The 21,886-nt window shown below is 38.8% G+C and overlaps 1 protein-coding gene across 3 annotated transcripts in view; it reads left to right on the plus strand.

The window, feature by feature from the left end:
* ENOX1 (ecto-NOX disulfide-thiol exchanger 1) overlaps window positions 1-21,886 on the plus strand; it is a 360,202-nt gene that overhangs the window by 315,061 nt on the left and 23,255 nt on the right. For all 3 annotated transcript variants that reach the window (XM_065743988.1, XM_065743990.1, XM_065743989.1), the window contains 2 exons: window positions 3,552-3,736; window positions 20,006-20,113. In XM_065743988.1, coding sequence (XP_065600060.1) covers window positions 3,552-3,736; window positions 20,006-20,113 — 293 coding nt within the window. The remainder of the gene's footprint in view (window positions 1-3,551; window positions 3,737-20,005; window positions 20,114-21,886) is intronic.

The raw sequence follows: 21,886 nt of genomic DNA on the forward strand, positions 1-21,886 counted from the left end.
TTGCTGAAGCACTGCTGCCTCAGCACAAGCAAGTCACGCTAACCTCTTAGATGTCTTCAATATATTGATGAGAATGCTTCCCCGCTTACATGTGTCTGATCTTCCTCTAGCTGATTCTGTGAGACTGACAGGTATCCTTTTGCATCCCTCCATGAAAATGCTATAAAGCATATGTTGGGATGGTTGCCAGCTGTGTCTGTTCAGGTACAAATATTCTCTTCTGCTTGAATTATGGGCAATTATTTGGGATTCTTGTCAGAGTTTTCTTTTGATCATACTTCCTTGTATATAGTGCTCCTGTAAAGGCTTTCCACTTTAATTGTCTTTTTATCTAAGAAGCTTTCCAGTGTGTCTCACTGAGGGATTCTGTAGATGAGCATTAGAACTATGAAACTTAAAATGGAATCAGAAGTTGCAGTGAGATGAGCTAAGTAAACTTCTAAAGCAAAAAAATATACCCATCAGTTTTATTAGTGAAGTCACAGTAAAAAAAAACACCCTGTACAAATCTGAAAAATATTTTCTTTTTAAAATGCAGATTCCATTCTCTCCAAACATTGTCCATAAATTTTAATTTAGTATTCAATGAGGTGTTTTTCACTATGCATGAAACTTAAGCAAACTGCTCTATTTGGGATAATTGCATTTAAACTAGCATGATTTTAATTCACTAAAATATAAATAACTTAAAATCACAGTTATGTTATGTAAACAAAAATAATCTTTTCGATTTTGCTTCAGAGTTACCCAGTGCTGAATGAGATGGAGCCCCTGGGGTCTACCAGATGTCTTTCTTTGACTTACTCTCCATTTTATGACTTTTTTTACTAACCACTTTATTCATGTTAGGAATAGAGCTTTTTGAAGCTTAAAAATAAATAACAAAAGAACTATGTGTAGGAATACCATATAGTTAATGGTTTAATCTAAAAATAATTCATCTGAAAGCTTGTGACAGTATAGAATATGGCAAGGAAGATCACTAGGTTTTGATGAGATTTTAGACAAATCTAGGAATCCTGACTAATATAACAAACTTATCTCTGCTGCATTCTTCACACACTTCAGTTTGTTTGGTATATTTCTCTTTTTTCTTAACATATACTACAACGTCTTCCAAACACAGCCTTTGTTCTTCTAGGTTGATGGGGCACCCATCCTTGCACGAGACTTCTTGGTAGTACAGTAACGTAATTATTATGATATAGATCTTAATATATGACTAAATCTAAACTAATCTTAAATCTAAACTATTTTAAGGATCTAAACTAATTTTAAAAAATAAAATAATGGCATTTGTAGGTGAAACTCTGAATTTTTAGCTGTAAAAAACCTGTTTTGCATTTCTAATGGAAAAACAAGCTTTTGCCTCTGCTGCTAATACAGAGAGCAATTTGCAGCATTTGGATGAGTGAGTTTTTAAATCCTAACAGGCTCATCACCTATAGGTTGTTTATTTTCACAGTATGTAGAAGAATTTCCCCTATTTCAATGCTTCTGTAGCAGGCTTCTCATTCTGTCCTCAGCCCCACTCAATAGCCTGAATTTACCTATATGGGAAAAAAGGAGTTGTCCATCTGGGACATGATGAGGCCAAGAAAATGCACCACAAGAGCTTCTCCAGTTAGAGCAGCCTAAAGCTCAGTGAATCTGGGTTTCTGACTGGAATTTAGTGTTGTAAAGGACGCAATTCTTTGACTGCAGACAGTCCAATTGGTGGGTACAAGACAATATAAATGGCTGTCATTATACCTAATTATTTACCTCTAGACCCTGCAAAGAGGATCCATATTTTCAAGTTTCGTAATTTGGTTCAAATCAATTACATAAATCAAGAGTAAAATTTTTACTTAAGGTTTTTGTTAGTCCGAGGTTTTTATTCGCTCAGTCTTTTTTTTTTTTTTTTTTTTGTCTTTTTTTTTGTCTTTATTTTTAGGATAGCTTGTTGGCTCTTGTGAAAAAAATAAAAAGAGGATTTCATCCTCTTCTTTGCCCACTGGACTCATCATTGTAATTTCTTGAGGGTATACTTTGTCATGGAAGGATGATTACATGCTTTTCAGAACAATTTAATTTGATGTAACAATACTGTAACTCTTACTGAATCTTCCAGAGATACTCTGTAGAATATCCAAATAAAGTGCAATAACCAATCCATGCCTATATTTTAATATTAGCTAACTCTACTTTGTTTTGGATAAAGCACTTGTATTATTCAAAAATTAGTAAGAATTATCTTGGAGAAAGATACATTTATCTTACCAAAGATAAAACATTTCTATTGGTAATGAAATACTGTGACAGCTAAATGCTGATTTAGTTGAGTGAGGCCTAACATTAAATGGAGTTAATACACAATTTCTGATAATTTGGAGTTTAACTGTATTGCTATTGTAGGTGGGCAAGAAAGAATTGTGTACTATCAAGCCTGAAATCATTTAATCAGGAATGTAAATCAGTTAGGTGCTTCAGTTACCAAATGTTGATAGAATTGGCTGTGGTAGATTGTTGTTTTTTAATTACAGCTGCCCTGTAATATTGTTGTGTTATCAGTTTCCAAGAAGGAAAATAGTATGGTGTGATAGTTTGATATGCCAAATGACCACTCATACTGCCAAGTGTAAATACTACCAGGGCTGGGTTCTCCTATAGGATGAAAACCACATCTCTAAAGCAATGAATGCCATACTTGCCTATATGTATTTACGTTTAGATAATTTATTTAAATAATGTTCCTGCTACATGCTTTATAGCCCTCTGCCTTTTGCAACACAAATTTTAGCTTATATTGCAGACTGTGCAAGTCATTTGGCAAATGTAATTTCCATCCCTGCATACTAATCGATTTCTTCACAAACACCTGCTATCAGTTATGATAATAAAAATGCCATTCTAAATTGAAAAGGGGCCAAATGGAGCTTCCTAAGGAAATGACTTAAGTGTCTTTCAATGCCTTTAATGTAGTAATGTTCTTGTAGTGCCAACACTTTTTCTGAGCATTTGCATTTTATATAATTTGACTCTGTTACATCTTTTTTCCTGTCTAAATGGATTCTCATAACCATTGCTATGAAGCAGTTCATAGGGAGGTTGTTGAGGAATTTCTGTGTTGCTTCTCTCATGGGAGTAAATCCAGACAACTGGACATAGTCTAAATTCCTTAGCACAGAACTGACTGGATCTAGTTTAATTATTAAATGATTGTATGAGATCCCATAACATCTCTGGGAAAACGTTGCGAAGTTGGGAAGTGTTTTGCCTTTGAATGCCAGTTTCTTCTGCAAATATAGGCCTAAATTTAGCAGCTAGATTGCAAGTAGCATTTGAATTATCCAGCGTTGCTTTATGGTTTCTTCCATCCCATGAAATAACTTCCCAGTGACAGCCTTTGCCAGAGCCTAATCGTTTTCAGCTCTGCTAGGTCTTGTTTCAGCTCTGAAGTGTCTCACTGGCTTTCAGCTCTATTGTCATCTCCCCTGACAACATTCTCCACATTATTTCTAAGGAAACAATCAAGTTACTGATTTATTCTCATTTTCATTTTCTCTCAGCTCTAGCTGCCCAAGCATACGCACTTAAGGAAGAGAATGATAGTCTTCGATGGCAACTGGATGCTTATAGAAACGAAGTGGAGCTTCTGAAACAAGAGAAAGGACAGCTCTTTCGTACAGAAGAAAGCCTTACAAAGGACCAGCAGCTGCAGTTCCTACAGCAGACAATGCAAGGCATGCAGCAGGTATTGCTATGGAATTAAAAAAAAAAAAGGTCTTCTCTTTCAGGAAAATGCTATCAAGGAAAATGCTATGCTGTATGCAAGACTATTAGTCACAAATTACTAGCTTGGTTTCTTTTCAGAATCAAAATTTTGCTGATTCTAGATGGGGGTAAGGGGAGGAGAATCTGGGGACATTTTTAGGGACAGTCATTTTATGAGTCCCTAAACTACAAACCCATTGATCATTCAAGAAAGCTTCCTATGCACATTGTAGTTAGGAGCAAATTACTTTGGTACATCCTCTACTTTTTTCCTCATTTAATCCAGGTAGCCTTAATTCTTCACAGGAGCTCAAGAAAGATTTTTTCAGCATAGCAGTGCCAGTGCTCTGTGGTACCTTCGTTTGTATTTGTTAAGCATCTTTAGATGCATCTTCACTTCTCAGCTTTTTCATTTCTTCAACTGACTCTCCTTTGAGGATCTCAAAGATCTCCAGTTTATCCAGACTGCCCTCCTGCAAATTTGAAAATGGACAGTAGCATTGGTATTATCTTCCAAGGCTTTTATTTTTTCTGGTCCATGAATATAATGTTCCCATTCAGGCAGTTATTTTAAACACTTCAGTGCAGCAATGAAACTGATAACCAGTAAGCCACTAGCTACCACATGTCTCTTTAGGAGAAGCTCATATTTCTGTATGCATTACCCTGCATTTGACAGTATGCTCCTGATATTGTGCAGGGGAAGTCTTGTCTATCATGTCCAGACCAGTTCCCATAGCTTTCTCACAGATGTATATTAATGCATAAGCACTTTTTGTTCAGTGTGCATGTATATTACTTATTTCCTGCTGAAACATATATTTTGCTGCTACATAACAGAGAGCAAGGGCAGTGGCTCACCATGACACTGGCTTGGGTTCCCATCTATGAATAGCCCTTCAGTGAAGAAAGGGGTTGTTCAGTCTGGAGAAGAGAAGGCTCTGAGAAGACCTTGTTGTAGTTTTTCAATACTTAAGAGAGGCATAAAATAAATATGTATATAGAAATAGGACAAAGGGAAATGGTTTTAAACTGAAAGAGGGGAGGTTTAGATTAGATGCAAAGAAATTCTTCACTGTGAGAGTGGTAGGGCACTGGAAAAAGGTGTCCAGAGAAGCTGTGGATTCTTCATCCCTAGGAGATTTTAAGGCCAGGTTGGAAGGAGTTTTGAGTAATCTAATCTAGTGGAAGATGCCCCAGCACACATCAGGATGTTTGAACTAGATAAGTTTTAAGGTTCTTTCCAACACAGACCTATCTGTGATGCTGTGATGCTAAAATTTAGAATCGAGCTGCTCAGCTATGTCACTGCAGAGGTTAATTTTGCCTTGTTCATGAATGCCCTGAAGGGACACGTCCTCCTCAATCACTCATGGTTATTAGATTCCAGAAAGGGACAAGTTGTACCCAGATTGTACTAAGCTGGTTTATATGACAAAACTCCACACCCAGAAGATATTAACTTACGTTTGAGCTGCCCAGCTGGATTAAGAATTGCATTGCTATCACAGAACGTATCAAATCCAACCAGTCTGCAAATCCTGCTTAACACCAAATAATGGAGCACAAGACGAGTTTAAGTACTACATGTGTTTATATGAATATAAGTCCCATCTAAGCCCTCAGAGTTCTACCAAATCAGAGTGATTTATCATATGGTGGAGTGATTCTGAACAAAACCAAAAAGAAGTCATTGATCATTCAGGAATAAAATCTTTCCTGTACTCAGGAATAAAACCACTAGTAAAAAAAACTTAAGTTTTCAGTGTACTCTAAATATGCTTAAGGTCTGTTCATGATCTTCCCCTTATATAAATGGATACTTAAATATCACTGGCTTTGTTAAATTTAACTGCATATATAAATATTGTGCTAAATAAATTTCAGCCTAGCCCTAATTCTCCATTAAAATCAGTGAAAAATCAGCACAAAATACTACTAAATCAAAAGACTAGAGCCCTAATGCTCATTTGGCATTTTCATAATTTCCTACCTGGGGTCAGGATGAAGGATAATAAAGACTGGAGAATATAAATAGATTGCTATTGTAACTTCAAGCAAGTGTTGCTAATGCGAGCCAACAACAGAGAATGACTTACTTATCTTTCTGTTCAGCTGAGCAATGGACACTGTAGTCACTGTTCCTCTGAGAGTTTTTATTTTCACGACAATTTTGCTGTGAGGTTGAATTTTTCTCGTTTGCCATCCAGGGGGGTTGAACCTACCAGCTCTCAGTGGGATGTAATTAGAGATGGCCCAAGGAGCTGGAGAAGACATTGCAGATAATCCAGTCTGACAATATGCTGAGGAGGGCAGCAACACAGAGGCACAGGAGGTGGAGTTCAGAATATTTGGTGGGAAATCATCGGTCAATTAAGCAGCTGGATGATGGCTTTGGATTTCAATGATTAGCTGTAGTCATGACATCTCACGACCTTTGTGCTTTTCATGCAGTTCAGCCATGAATATTTAGAACTAAACCTTTGATTTAGGTAGACTTTGTTTTATCTCAGCTTGGCTTTGTAAATGCTGAGGGGTGACAATCTTAGCTGAAATCCGTCAGTAGTGCAGGTGCTCAGCATCTATGGAAATCAGTCTGTCTATGAAATATTAAACATATACCCTGAACTTGAGTGGTAATAATTTAACAAGAAGACCTGTATTCTCTTTTATCCTTTTCTATATATTAAAATTAATGTCAGGCAAGGTAAACTGAGAGCAAATGAATTCCTGAATACTACATATATGTCAGCGTTAAAAAAAAGTATTTCTCCTGTCTCTTTCCTCTCCGTTTCTCCCACTCTTTCATAAACCTTTTTTTTCTTCTAACTTTGACAACTAGAGATTAATTGATTTGAGCTGCAGTCTGTAAAGCAGATTTAAAAGAAAAACTGGATACATATTCAGAATCAAGATTTATTTATTTTTTTGTAAACATTTGGTGCCAAACAATAGCAAATAGCACAACCTCAATGTATTTTTAATGTAATTCTACCATCTGGCCATTTTTCAGGATGCTTTCCCACATTTGCAGGACTGATGAAATGAATGTTTATTTTCTCTTCTACTACTTCTACTGCTCCAAACTAGCATCAGCAAAGTCACATAGATGTTTACTTATGAAATATGCCTTTTGGGCAGTTAGTACCAACCTCCCCTTTTATCGTGTCTAAAAATGAAAATCCTTCAGACTAATGGCATTGAACTTATGGGGTTTTGAGTCAACTTTCTCCATAAAACTGTGTCACAGTTTAATTTCATACCCACTGTGAGATCTCAAACAAATGGAAATATAATGTCTTGTATCCATGGTAACAAATGAGATACACTTTACCTGATTTTGAGATGGAAATTGAATTAACTTGTCATTGCTGCATAGGTAGCATTGCCTTCAATTTATTTCTATATGTGAACACACACATACCAAGCAGATCACTCTTCAAATGATCCCATTTTTCAGCAGTGTTTGGAATTCTGTAATTAAGTCTGTGATCACAAGGAGATATGTTTTAGTTGTAACTATTTTTACAATGTTTCACAGCACACTTTTAAGAAATCTTTAAATCTTGTCCCTTTTTTCTGAAACATTTTACCAGATACATGACTTTAGGTAATGAAGAAAGTAGCACATAGTAGTGTGTTGTCCAAATTTCAGTGATTTGGTGAAACATATTGTATGTGGAGTAGCAAGTAGAATTCTTCTACAAATTTCTCATGAAAATCTTTCAACCATTCCAAGAACAAAGTGAAAAACATGTTTTTCTTGGTTGTTGTCCAGCAAAGAATATTCTTGAGGAACTGCACTTGTTGCCTTCCTGCTTTGAAACAAGGACTCAGGATCTGATAGTGAATCACTGTTGAGTCAATGATGTGGTTTCCACCTTCTTTAAAAAATCTGCCTAAAGCTGAAAAGCCTTTGAAAAAATGTCAATGTGCCATGCATTTGATGTCACTCATCAGCACATATCCAAATACATTTTACATCTTTACTGAGCATCCAGGGTTGTTTGTGAACCATCTCCATAGAGCAGCCACCAGTGCAACGTTTTAAACCTCAAGTTAGTCCTAAAGTCTATGGAACACCATTCAGGTCCTGGAAATGGCCTAACTCCTTTAATATGGATCTTTACTTGAATTAGCAAGCTCCACCTTTTGGTCAGGTTTAATTGGCCAAGGGATGGTGCCATGTTTGCATAACTCTACTAATCTGGCTCATTTTCCAGTATGTTGGTGATTTGGTACTGTGCTTCATTACATCATGTTAATATGTCATACTCACGTTCTTTCCTCTTGCCATCCCTTGAGCATCATACAGCATGGGCTGATGTAAATTCCTGTAAGGAAGGCCATTATCCAGAAATCCCCATTTAAACCATGCTTCCACCTATGTTTTCTCACTGAAATGTACCCAAGTGCCTACAATTTTTCTGTTGCACATGCTGAGGTGTGCCTGGGACATGTGAGAGGCACCTCATTGCCCAGGTTCCCCAAAGGGCCTTTTTCATTATCTGGGCTCAGCTTCACACTCCTAACATACAGTGACAGCACAGGCTCCCCTTTGTTGGTGGTGATGCATTAAAATCTAGCCACAGGGTTATTGCATTAGCGGGGGATGTGTGGGGGTGCCTCACTTAAAATCATTGCTTGAGGTGAAAAGCAAGAACAATAGGAATAGTCGTGGGTGGTAAGCATAGGGCTGACATGAAGGCTGAGGCACTGCTGCCACTGCTATCGACTGTTAGCTCTGGATGTCTCAGCAGGAGGCTGAACACATTCTGACCCTGTTGATGACCCACATGGGTGCCACTCTGATGCAGCATGATGAAAGTTCTCTTTTGTCTTGTCTTCTTTTTTTTTTTTCCTTTTTTTTCCCAAACAGAATCAAATTCACTCAAAAAGCAATACAGATTCCAAACCTGAGTGCTCAGAAGGCAGAAACTGCCAGAACTACAGACTCTGTGTTTTGCTCTTTGTGCCTCAGGGACCCTTCCCTGTTCAGTGCTGCAAACAGGGAGTGCACAGTTAATTATCACCTATTCAATACGTCCCTGGCCTTGTTCAATATGCAACACAAGTCTTTCTGTGACGCCACATTACTCATGACATTTCCTACTGAGAACTAGCTTTTGCAGTTTACCAGTCATTTAGCGTGTAAAATAAATAGCACATGCATCTGAAAATTGCTCGTCTGATCTTAAAGGGCTCTTGATAAATGCCAGATGACTAGAAGTCATTTCAGGCTTTCAGTGTTCATCCAGGGAAGAACGGTTCACACTGAGATGTGCATTACAGTTGTGGTCAGGAGGGTGAGAATTGCTGCTAGAGAACATTACAGATCCCTCCTTATATTCACTGCCATTGGGAACTGGATTTGGTCCCTAATCAAGAAGGCACAAGGGTCCTGGCTCTGTCAACTTTTTAAGCAAGGCAGCATACATAAAATGTAAGCAGAAAAGCCAAAAGTAGATAGTGTTGGCCTCACCATGTTGACATTGAGAAGATTTGGTCTTCTACCATTATGAGCCACTGGAGTAGAGCTAGTCCATTTTCATCTCTCCACAGTGAACCAGCAGACTTTTTTTTTCCCATTAAAGAACATTGCTTAGGTCCTTCCTAGCCTATCTTGTCTGAAAAGAAGTTTTTCTCACACAGTTAGTGGAAGAATCTACTCTTTCCATGGTCCACTCTACTTCAGTATGAACAGGAGGAAAAGCACATTTCTGTCCAGGAAGGACCAGTAGCAAGTAGGATGGGGCATCATGAGAGACTTTGATCATTTTTTCCACCCAATCCACCATCTATCAAATTTCTGTATGCCTCAGATACCATTTAGGTCTGCAGCTCTCCATTTTTTTGTTGTTGTTGTTCTGTTTTGTTTTTTTGTTTTTCATAAATGTTTGGTTATTAACTGTCACAGTCATTCCTTTCTCTCACTTGGAAACTTTGTGAAATGTCAGAAGTCACAGGTACATTTATTGTTGGCTGAAAACTACTGAATCCAGTGCCATGTCAGTGCCACAATCATTACAACTACCATTTACCCTTAAATATACAGATTCTAGTATCAGTTTAGTGCTGAGATTACCATCATTGTCGAATAGATGGAGCATTTTATGGATATATGTATTAATATACCCTAAGGGCAGGGAAGTTTTGTAGTCTTTTATATCTACCTACCTTTTGCACACCAAGTATCAATTCAGTACATAATCTAACCAGTGTACAACCATAACCTGATTTTTCACCAAATGCAGTATTAAAGACAAGAGTAAATAAAAGAGATAAAAAACATTACCCCTTGTATTTGCTTTTTACCTGCTGAATAAATAGACCAGAATAATTAAGTTGGAAATGTTTTTATTACTCTACTAAGTATGAATTCTAATTAGATCTGTCTATTTTCCTAGAAAAGCAGCACTAGGGTAGTAATTACATTATTGATCATTACTTATAAATTTATGGGGAATGGAAACAAGATAAGAGCAAGGAACTGGATGTAATGTTCTCTTCCAGGCCAGTCTCTTCTCACCCTGTGGTTGATGTTTGGAATCTGGTAAGAAATATGTCTTATTCCAGTATGGGAAGAAATGTTCTCATAAGTATTATTTTTATTCCCTTGTGCTTTTCTCATCTCTGTACAGTACTGTGCATATCCAACTTCCAGAAAATATTGACTCTTTCTGATTATATTTAAAAATAAAAATAAAAGAGCAGCTGGCAATTAAGTACTAATTGTTTCCCATATCTGACAAGCCAAGAGATTTGTCCTCTGTTTTTAACAATCTTTCCTTACTAAAAGTAATGTTTTATTTCCCATTTCTGCAACCACTACTTCCACAGCTTCAGAGGAAGTGTAAACAAGGGACCACAGATGCTCTAAGCACCATATTCTTGATTGCTGTTATAGTGGTGAAATGATGGAGAGTAGCATATTTTTTCCTGCTACCAATGGTAAGACTGAAGTGAGATTGGCAGGATGAATAAACACTTAGGAGAGAAATAATCTGGTGCACATGTTTGATTGAAAATATGAAAGAAAGCAACTACTATCTTCATTATCACAGTAGTGTAGTCTAGTGGCAATGAAGTACAGGTCTCGTAAGTTGTACAGCGTAGCAATCCTATGTGAATTCTTTAAAAGAACATAAACACTAGCATCATCTTCCTGATGACATAGTTTCCAAAAGCATTTGATTCTTTCATTACAAGGAACTGTGCTTCCACTGCAAGGAACTATGTTTATATGGCAGTAACACTGGGTAAATTGATTATTTTCCCCAATGTCAATTGTTCTCCTAGTTAAAATGTGTCATGTCTTTTTGTTCTCCTTTAAAATGAATATTTTTTCTAGAATAGGAAAATGAAAATTTTAAAAAATCTAATTTGTTAAGAAAGAGCATGCTGTATTGTGCTCATTTGCAGTCCCATGAAAGAGAAGATGTGGTAATAAAGTGTCATTGCCTGGTGAGGGGGTATCCAAAATGTACAGTTACAGATGGAAAGCTGGAGAAGAAGAGGTTGCTATGAATGGATGATCTTTTGACTGTACATCATGCCAGGTGCCACCTGGTTGCCTTGTAGGACAAATATGAGGACAGAGGGAACCTGACACTCACCTGGGATCAGCCCTCTGTTTGATCAGGATCAGAACAAACTCTTAAGGCCATCTGCTCACACATCCATTGCTAGCAAAAGTCAAGGGCTATGTAACATGTCAGTGACCTCGTTTAGTAAAGGTAGGAGGGGGCTTTATTGGCAAGATGCAATTGAACTTGGCCAAATTTCTCCCCTCCCCAGTGTATCATCATGAAAATCAAAGACCTTGCACAATCTACTCTAAAAGGCAGATCCTAGAGGGGGATACCTGCTGCTAGTAGAAAGCGTCTATGAACTGAGAGGATTTCACTTCTGATAGGAAGATGGGTCCTGCAAGACTTCAGTCTTTTCATTTGCTGTAACAGTCCATAGCAGACTTAAGAGATTATTTGTCTTTCTTTACTGGAATAAGTGAAACTCTTAAAAGCTTCTTGTCAAAGAAAGCTGTAGATTGACTGTTCAGCTATTCTTTGTGCCATCAACATTCTCTTTCCATCTGATCCACAGTCCCAAACACAACCTCTCATAGTTAGCATGGCTGAATTACTCTGCATCATGGAAACAAAAGAAATGGAGATCTAATTATCTGATATCTACTATGTGTTCTTTAGAATCATAGAATAATATAAGAAATAAGGAACCTCCAGAGATCGCATGCTCAAAGCAGGGTCAGCTCTGGAGCTGTTTTGCTCAGGACTTAGTCTGGCTGTTTTCACAGTTCCTCCAAAGATGGAGAGTCCACAGCTTCTCTGAGCTTTTGTTCCAGTGACTAACTGTGGAACATAATAGAAATGTTACTTGTTGTATCTGATAGTCCTCAATCCTTACCTGAGAAGACCCTGACTCCATCTTCTCTGTAACCTCCCCTCAAGCAGTTTCAGTTCTATCTGCTTGTTTTTTTTCACTTGACATTGCAGTTCAGTCCTGCCTGCTCCTGTGCTTGGTGCTGAGAAGCTATAGGACCTCTGTGGTCAACCTAATAGCAGGTGAAGGGAGCAGAACAAACATCTCTGCAAAGAAGGACAGTGTTCTTCATTATTGCCATGATACACATTCTTCAAGTGTGTGCCCTGCTTCCCAGCCTCTCACAAGGTGGTTACCCCACAAAGCTAACATGCTCAGGATGTTCTTTTCATCTGGTCAGAAGCAGGAAAGCTCACTTTGCAGGTAAATTCCCTAAACAAGCAGGAGTTGGGCTGCTGACCCACATGGAGCTTTCACCAGCTCAGGCCCACAGCAGGAAGATAAGGATTGGGACTTTTATCATTGCAAACTCCATTAGCCATACAAACAATAATATCCTTGTAATTACTATGATATTGACAGTCCCTGAGAGATGAGAAGGAAGAGAAGCATTGCTCTATCACACTGTGTTACCCTTTTCTCCCTTAAAAAAAATAAAATCCACAGTCGTACTCTTTATTTTAATAACCCCTTGTCATACATCAGTATGGCATGTATGTCACCCTTACTGCTGCAACATGGCTAACTTCCTCAAGGGCTCATTTCTAAAGCTTCTTTGACTTGTCTTTCACATTCTGCTGTTTCCTTGGTGATTTGTCTGGCCTCATCAGCGTCTTGTTACTAATGCGTATTTGCTCAGCTGGGAAGTCACTTTCTCATTATTCAAGCCTGCCATGTGCTGGCCATTTGTGATATGAAATCTTGTCTGTCTTAGAAATAGACACAGACACCCTTCCATCCTGTCCACTGGCACAGTGATATGTATTTTTATTTTGCAATTGATTTTGTCCCTGAGATTTCATTTTGATTCATTATTTCTTTTCCTTCCACTTAAGGAGGACTCTACTGAGGAATATTTACCATCATTCTCCTCTTTATTTGTGAACAGCCTGTAAGACTTCTGACACACCTTTTTACCTTGCATTTCCATGCTGATTTTTGTCCTTTTCCATCTGGCCAACTCTTTTTCTTTCTATAAGATAAGTTGGAATTGACAGCATAAAGCTTGCTTTGGGAAGAGAAAGGAGAAAGAATAAAACCTCAGAAATGGGCAGAATGTGGGGGTACTTTAATTTTTAGGTTCTCTCTGCTGTCCTTTCAGTGCCTATGATTTCATACTCTTTAGGTCTCCAATTCCAGTGTATCACAGAGGAAATAGCTGCACTTCTGTTAGCTTACAACTAGCTTTGTTTTGGTTATTTTTTAGTGTACAAGCCTTAGTGTCTTCACTACTGAAGAAGGTAACCTTGAGTGGAATTCAGCCTGCCTGTCAGAGGCACATGACTTTTGCCTTCATTTTAGGCACCTAGCAAACCAGAGCTCCCTGTTGTTAAGGTACAGGAAAGTAAATAATTTCTTCATAAGTTGTAAGTAGCAAGTAATATGTGGCCCACTAATATCACACAGATAACATATAAGATCTCAGTTGCCTGTGTTCACTAGTTGTCAAAGCTATTCAACTGAGTTAGCTCTGTTAAAACTTGGAACATCATCCCTCCTGGGCTGTTATTCTCATTTTAATGGAGTTTGCCACAGATCTTTTCTGGTTCATAGGTTCAGAGGTTCATAAGGTTGGAAAGGACCTACAAGATCATCTAGTCCAACCATCCTCCTATCACTATCCCTACCCAACTACTAAATCAAATCCCTTAGCACCTCATCTAAATGCTTCTTGAACAGCGCTAGGGATGGTGCCTCAACCACCTTCCTAGGCAGGCCATTCCAGTGCCTGACCACTCTTTCAGAAAAAAAATGTTTCCTCAGGTCTAATCTAAATCTTCCCCAGCGCAACTTGTGGCCATTCCCTCTCGTCCTGTCATTATTTATCAGGGAGAAGAGGCCTACCCCCTCCTCACCACAACCCCCCTTCAGGAAGTGGTAGAGTGCAATAAGGTCTCCTCTGAGCCTCCTCTTCTCCAGACTAAACAATCCCAGCTCCCTCAGCCGCTCCTCATAAGACTTGTGCTCCAGACCCCTCACCAGTTTTGTTGCCCTTCTCTGAACGAGTCATTCTGCAGCTACTCCAGAAACTGTAGGATGAGTCCACCTGTGCCCATATGGGCTGGGTTTGCTGCAACTGCCCGTTCCCTGTGATCAAAGGCAATGCTCCTACCTCAGAGATACACTTTTGTCTGAACTTCTTCATTTCTCTTTCACCCTTCACTTCCCTTTATTTACAAGTGATTGTGGAGAACAAATATATATATATATATATATATATATATAGCAAGAGTAGGACCATTCAGTAGTGTAACTGCTAACTTGTGGTATACACTAGTTTTCCTTTTTCATTATTCTGTCAGCCTTATAGTACCCTAAGTACTGCCTCAGGCCTTGTGGTCTCTTCTGATCTTCCTCCCTTTTCTTAGCACTGATGGTTTCATTCTGGCAACCATGGTTCCCTTCTGAGAGCCTTTGTCTTGCTAGGCGGCGTGTATGCCTACCTTTCTAGGTATGTCCATAATTTATATTTAAATGTACATAAGTAACACTGCCTTCTGGGGAGAAAGGAAGAAATGTGGGCTGGGAGGTGAAGAGGAAAAAGAAGGCATGTTTCATGATACGCAGCAGCAAGCTATTACTTTCCCTTTAGGACTTCTCATATATTTCAAGGCACTGTGTGTTGTTCGGTTGTTAGCATTCTTGGCCACGCTGGCACCACATTGTACACAGTCTGAGTAATTCAGCTGGCTTCAATAATGCCATCTATATTTAATGTTTCAGAAGCTGTGAAGATTGGTTTAAGATGGTAATTTTCTGTCTACGCTTTCAAGGTCTATGCCACATGGGCAGCACTGAACTGCTGCTGACAGAGATTCAGCATTGGAGGTGGGAATGTGTGGAAAAAGATATGTTAAAAAAATAACATGCTCACACACTTCTCTCTCATGTAAAGAAATCAGCTACTCACTTAGATACAAGAAGGAACTTGGTCCTCATGAATGAAACAAGCTTAACACTGAAGAGTTGTATTTTCCGAAGCAGCTCCAGAACTGACATGGGAAACAGACATGCTGCCTTGCATTTTTTTACCTAAAATGCATTTCTTGGCATCTGGAGAGACAACCATTAAGTTAATTACCTCTCCTTTCCTGTCTTCTTTCTGGCAATGCCAGTGATGGGATATAGGTGTTGTCTACAGGTCTGATTTGGACCTATTTCAGGGTTTCATCTCTTAGAGACAGCCCAGCAGCCACAATAACATGTAGCACAATAACAAATTTGCACATATACCAACTGAGCTTCCAGACCAGTGCTGGTGGAGCTCTAGGCTGTGCAGGTACCTGCCTCTGGGATACTCAGGGCAGGTTCTCTGAAAGCACATCTGTGACATAATGTTTTCCAGACTTCTGCCATTCATCATTTTGCTCTGGACGCCTCTCTCTGCTAAAACCAGGAACAGACTTCTCCTCTTCTTCTTACCATTTTAGCCAGGAAAGCACTTTCTACAGCTTGATGCTGGATATTCCCCAACCTTCCTCAAAAATCTTCAAGTATCAACACTCTCTATATCCAGTTTTCCTTGTGTCAGGTTCTGTGTGGGTTACCTGCTCTTGCTGCTGGTAGCCTCTCCCTTGCATTTAACAGAATGCAGCTGACCCCTCCCCTTCCCAGGAAGAGAAGACATGCCCTATATCAAGGATAACACTTCTGGATGTCGTGCTTTTTTGCCTCCTGACACTAGGACTTTACCTGAGGAAACTGGAGAATTGCTGACTGAATGACCTGGCTGTGTCACCAAGCTGATGACATCAGGTCTTAAGGAAATAGCCAGAGAGGTGAAACAGAATTGAAGAAAGTGTTATTTTGATAGCTATGTTGGCAGAAGCTCTGAAGCAAGCCAGCAGGACAAACAGGTGGAAAGTGAGGCAGCAAATGTTGTGTGGGTGGGTGGGCATCGAAGGAAGCTCTGGTGGAAGAGCTGGAAGAGGCAGTGAAGTAGATGAAACAAAATCAGACAGCATGAAGAGTAAAATAAGAATATTTTTTTATTTTAATTGATCACTGTATGCACTTGCAAGCAATCTGAAGGGCAAAAACATATTTCTATAGAATCAATTTTTAATAAGCACATTTATGCAAAAAAAAAATAATTCTGAATAATTAAATACCATCATCTTGGCATCATTCATTGCAATCATTATGGAGTGGCTGTCTGTTTATATGCAGGCATGACAGCAGTCACTGTTATGAAACTTGCCTCATTCCTGCCAGTGTAACATCCTCTTTCCATTTGCTTCTAATTTTGCCAAACATCACGTGTTTGTGCTGAAATTTTTCAAGCTGATCGTCTGTCTCTGTCTGACTTTTTTTTTCAGTCAAAGCTATTTCATCATTTCCCAAATTAAGACTAGAAGGGAAAAATATGTTGTTTGACAGTTATAATTCCTTTTACTTGTGGTGGTATCAACCACCCAGGAAAAAAAAAAAAAGCTCTGAATCTGACCCATGTGAAATGAGCAGATTGATTCTGCAGCTTTTACAGACATATGCAAGGAAGAGAAAAAGAAAGAGGGTTAAATCCCAAGGGAATGGCTACAAGGTTTAAACAATTGTGGTGTCTCTGGTGACTGGAATGGGAAGATCCCAGTTCTGTGATTGAAAAACCTTATGTGTGACTAAGAATGTCGTATACTAGTTACAGATGCTCTGCTTTCCATCTCCATGAAATGAGAACTCTTTACTGTCTTTGAAAATATGGGCTGACGGACACACAGTAACCCTACAGTTGATGACAGTTTAACTACTAAGACTCCTGGCAAGTTTTATTTCATGTTAAGTGCTTGCAGTATGAGTTGCAAACACATGACAACCTGAACAAACTGAAAACATTGGATGTTTCCTGGGATTCCTGTTCCTAGCTGGCCTGAAAACAAGTGCAGTGATGATGAGTGGGGAGTATTTGTCCTTGTGTTCTCTAAGTGTGTCTGCCACTCTACTTCTTCCCATGCTAGGCCAGCTCTTAAGAAATTGCCTCAAACGTTAAACAGAAAGTCAGGATCAAAGGAAGAAGGATATAATTAGACTAAAGCACAGTGGGAGATAGCAGTAGAAGATGTGAAAATAAAACAGCATTAGTTTGTGAGCTACTGTGTGATATTTAAGACTTTGCTGTGGAAGAACCACAGCAGTTAGGATGATGAAGGTGATTTTAGTGTTTCTGGTGAAAGTATAACAAGTTCAGCCTATAAGTAAATAGGCTTTCCAGTGGCAAAGATGGACTTATGACTCAAAATCTTCCAGGTGGGTGTTTATATCATTCAGAAGGACAGCTATTAGGTTTCTTCCAGAAGCTGAAGTAAAATATCTGAATCAAGATGAAGGTTTGGTCTGGAAGGTAGTGGTGTTCTCCTTGGATTGGGAGGCCTGTTCACTTCCTCCAGAGGCTGTGGAGCAAGTGGGATCCCTTGTGTGGTTCTCCCTGGACTCCCTCATGCTTCTAGCACTGCACTGGGAAATGTTGTTAATCAAATCTTACATTTCAAAGTTTTAGCTGGTTGCCTGGAGAGGCAAAGAAGGAATTCCCTTCCCAGGTACATAATAGGCTAAATGCAATTCTGGATTATGTGAGGATCATAGAATCATAGAATTCTTAGAGTTGGAAAGGACCTTTAAAGGTCATCTAATCCAACTCCCCTGCAATGAACAGGGACACGCACAGCTCAATCAATTTGCTTAGAGCCTGATCCAGCCTTGCTTTAAAAGTCTCCAGGGATGGAGACCAGTACCTTACCATCCCCACTGTAAAAGACTTTGTCTTTATATCCAACTTAAATCTACACTCTTTAAGCTTGAAGCCAATTCCCCTTGTTCTGTCACCACAGACCCTGCTGAAGAGTCTGTCCCCTTCTTTCCTGCAGCTCCGCTTTAGATAGTGAAAGGCTGTTACCAGGCTACCTTGGAGCCTTCTCATCTCCAGGCTGAATGGCCCTAGCTCTCTCAGCCTGTCCTCGTAGGAGAGGTGTTCCATCCCTGGATCATTTCATTCATTTAGACTTCTCCCTTTGAATTGTTTAGAGGCTGGTCACATTGGTGAGACATGACTGTTCAGGGAATGGAGATGGAGATATCAGAGATGGAGATGTCCGAGATGGAGAGCAAAGACTTCTTTCTCTGTGACAATCTTTGCCCTATCCAGCTGTATAAGGTCTAACAGATAGCAGTTGGGGAGAAAGTTCATCAGCCCCATTTAGGTGACTCATCTGCATGCCAAAATGTAGGTACCTCTGCTAGTAACCCTTGAGAAGGCTTCTGCTGTCTTTCTGGTGTCTCATAAACTCCTTGACACCTGACAGTACAAATGCATGGTATATTTTGAAACTGTAGGGAATGGTGCCCAGTAGGCAAGATGAACGTGATTCTGAGGTGGTGATCTGATCTTGGTCAGGAATACACCTAGCTGGACTGTACAGAGTGCAGGATAAAGTTGGACATGGATTTTATGTTAGTGGCTGAATGAATCCATCAAATTGGTATTTACTTACATGAGAAATGCACTACCAGTCCCCAGAATGTTGAGGGTTTCCAAGCAGCTCTGAAAACAATATTGGCATTGAGTCCTTTCATGCCTGAGTTTCAGTGCTGTGGAAAAAGGCCAGTGGCTATTTCTAAAATTATTGTCTGTAATTTAGCAAGATGCTGAACACCTGCAACATCTGTTTGAATCAGTAACCAGTTCTAAGCAAAAGCATAAACTGAACATTAGGTGTTCAGATACGTGGTTAAATAAGTAATCCTAGTTATTAAAGTAATTACTCGCTCAAGTAGTCCTTAAAAAGGAGCATAAGCAAAACAGTATGTTGTCTGAGCAAATCAGAATTTCCTTTCTTGATAACTAATGAAGATCAGCATAAACTCATTTCTAATCTCTATTTGTCTTCTCTTGCTCTTTAGCAATGTGTGACATTCATCATATTAACAAAATATATATATAATTATTTCAGGATTAATTAAATCCACTGACCTGCTCTTAACAGTTAACAATAAATCCATGCAGAACTTGGAGCTAGCCAGGACCAGGGGATGTGGACTTTCAAAGCTGTCCCAGAGTTGTCTTCCTAAAAATTGGTTTTGGATATAGCTTTTTGTTTTGATATTCACATCAGCTTGTCTTTCTAGCTGATACATTGATTGGAGGGCGTTAGTCTTTCTGGTCTAATAAAACATCACAGCATGAGGAAAAAAAAAAAAAAAGGAAAGCTTTTGTCTTCTTGGCAACTCAATGTGAAAGCTTTCCAGAATATTGCTTTGCATAGAATGAAAATGGCTTTGAGCCAGTGACTAATTATATTAAAAGACTGTGCTCTTAAATTATTTATGTACCATAGTGTTTACCCTAGTATTATTAAAACCACCACATATACTTCTACAAATAAGATTTTGCTTCAGATGAATGTGACAGTCCCTCCGTGGGTGATATACTGTACCAGGAGTTTCTTCGTTAATGTAACAAATATCTTAATTCACACTAACAGATGCACTATTTCTGAAGCACTGCTACAGACAGGGATGCAGATGAAAATAATTTACCTTTGGTCCATTTAGACACAGATTATGAAACAATAATAAATGTAGGAGCAGGCTGCAAAGCATTGTTTGAAATGAGGATTTATCAAACTGAAGGTTTAATGCTGCTTTGGATCCAGATAGTGCTAACCAGAACTTTTTTTTTCTTTGTTTGGTTGTACAGCAATTGCTGAGCATACAGGAAGAATTAAATAACAAAAAATCAGAGCTGGAGCAAGCCAAGGAAGAGCAAACGCATACACAAGCGATGCTTAAAGTCCTGCAGGAACAGGTGAGTGCTTCTGGTGGGAGAAAAATGCTGTTTTAGGCATGCTGAGGGGATGGAGGAGTCATGGCTTTGCCTCCAGAATCCATAGAAGCCTGACCACTGACTGTGCTGTGAGCAAGACATAACCTTATGTCACATCCATGTGTTTGCTCTGATTATCATTTGTGAATGCAGCCAGAGCTGACACAGAGTTTAAGGGAACAGAGCGAAAATGGACCCTTATTTTACACCATCCAGTAGTGAATTTACATTTTGAATAACATTACCATTTATGTTATTCAACATAGCTATCAGTGAAATGTTTTTTCACTCCAGTAGAAAAAAAAGAGAGTTAAAAATGCCTGCAAAGCAAACATACTTGAAAAAAAATAAAAAAATAAAAAATAAAAAATAAAAAAGAAGCTTTCTTTTATAAGTAGTATTAAAGACAAAGAGCTTGTCATCTCCTGTGTCATTCATGCAGATATCATGAACTTACCCCAGTAGCATTAAAAATAGTAGTTCACCAATGCACTTTCCTAAGCAGTGAAAAGCAGACAGCTGTAAATCTGATTCTTTTTCTTAGCTTTCTTTGATATTGTGGTATTCTGTGACACTGAGAGGTCTATTTAATACTGTTGTTTTATAAGCAAGGTAAAATGGGCAGTTCCACAGCAGAAAGAAAATCTGGAGCTGAATTTGTAAATCTGGAGATGAAGCAGTGCACTGTGTGCAGACATGGTTTGCACATAATAAATGTGTCGTATACAAACCACATAGGATGGACACACTGAAATCACAGATCCCCACCTGTGCTGCATAGAAACTGCTGTGAGATGTATTTTTGTCCTTTCTACATGAGCTTAGAGCTAAAATATGTTGTGACTTGGTCATTATATGCAGTTTAAACATTGTGGGTTCTGAACTGCCTTGATGGCAGAGAATCAGCAGGTTCGTATGGTTAAGAGATTAGAGCATATATGTGTACATATGTCAAACAGATTTAAACATTTATTATACGTATCAGGACAAGTAAATTATGTGCATTTCAGATTTTTTTAATGCTAATTATGAAAGCTTTGACATTGTTCCACACCTAACATTTGTCTTTGAATATATCTTATGAGCAATATATTCTATAAACTAATAATTTACATTCTGGAAAAAAAAATTAAGGTTTTATTTTTGGATACATGTTCAAAGCGCTTATTGTTACAAAGATAACCTTCTAAATTAGAACTGATGCAGGACTGTGCTCTAGAAAAAGCCTTGGGGAAGAATGTATTAGGTAACAACAGCATCTTTACGCACACAGAATCTACTAGATCTCTTCAGCTAATTGCATCTCATTTACATTTCTACATGGCATTCAAGGTAAAGCATTATAAGATACTACCCAAAACAATTATGAAATCAAATGGCGTTATTTTATCTTGATAGCAATTAAATTCTGCAGAAACATTCAGGAATATCTTATAATCTGGGGCCCCAGTGGGGACTGTAGGGACCACCAGGGCAGACTTCTGAATCTCTGTAGACTCTTACTAATTGCAAATCAAATGTGCACTCATGCTAGGCAGACAGACGAAACAGTAGCTGGAAAAAAAGGCACGATGGATCTGCATTTCTCTTGAGCATTAGCTGAAACATGCCTAGGGCTAAGGCAGTAAGTAGGCAGAATTCCTAAAAGAGAGCTGCAGAGCCAGTGAGCTTCTCCAACAACCCTGAATCATTTCCAAAATTTTCCAGAACAGCAAAAGCCCTAGCAGTAATGACCCCCACTTGCCAAGGCTCGCA

Source organism: Cyrtonyx montezumae, unplaced genomic scaffold, assembly GCF_038088225.1.
Source record: "Cyrtonyx montezumae isolate F1298 unplaced genomic scaffold, pur_monq_1.0 scaffold_3, whole genome shotgun sequence".
In the NCBI taxonomy this organism is placed as follows: Eukaryota; Metazoa; Chordata; class Aves; order Galliformes; family Odontophoridae; genus Cyrtonyx; species Cyrtonyx montezumae.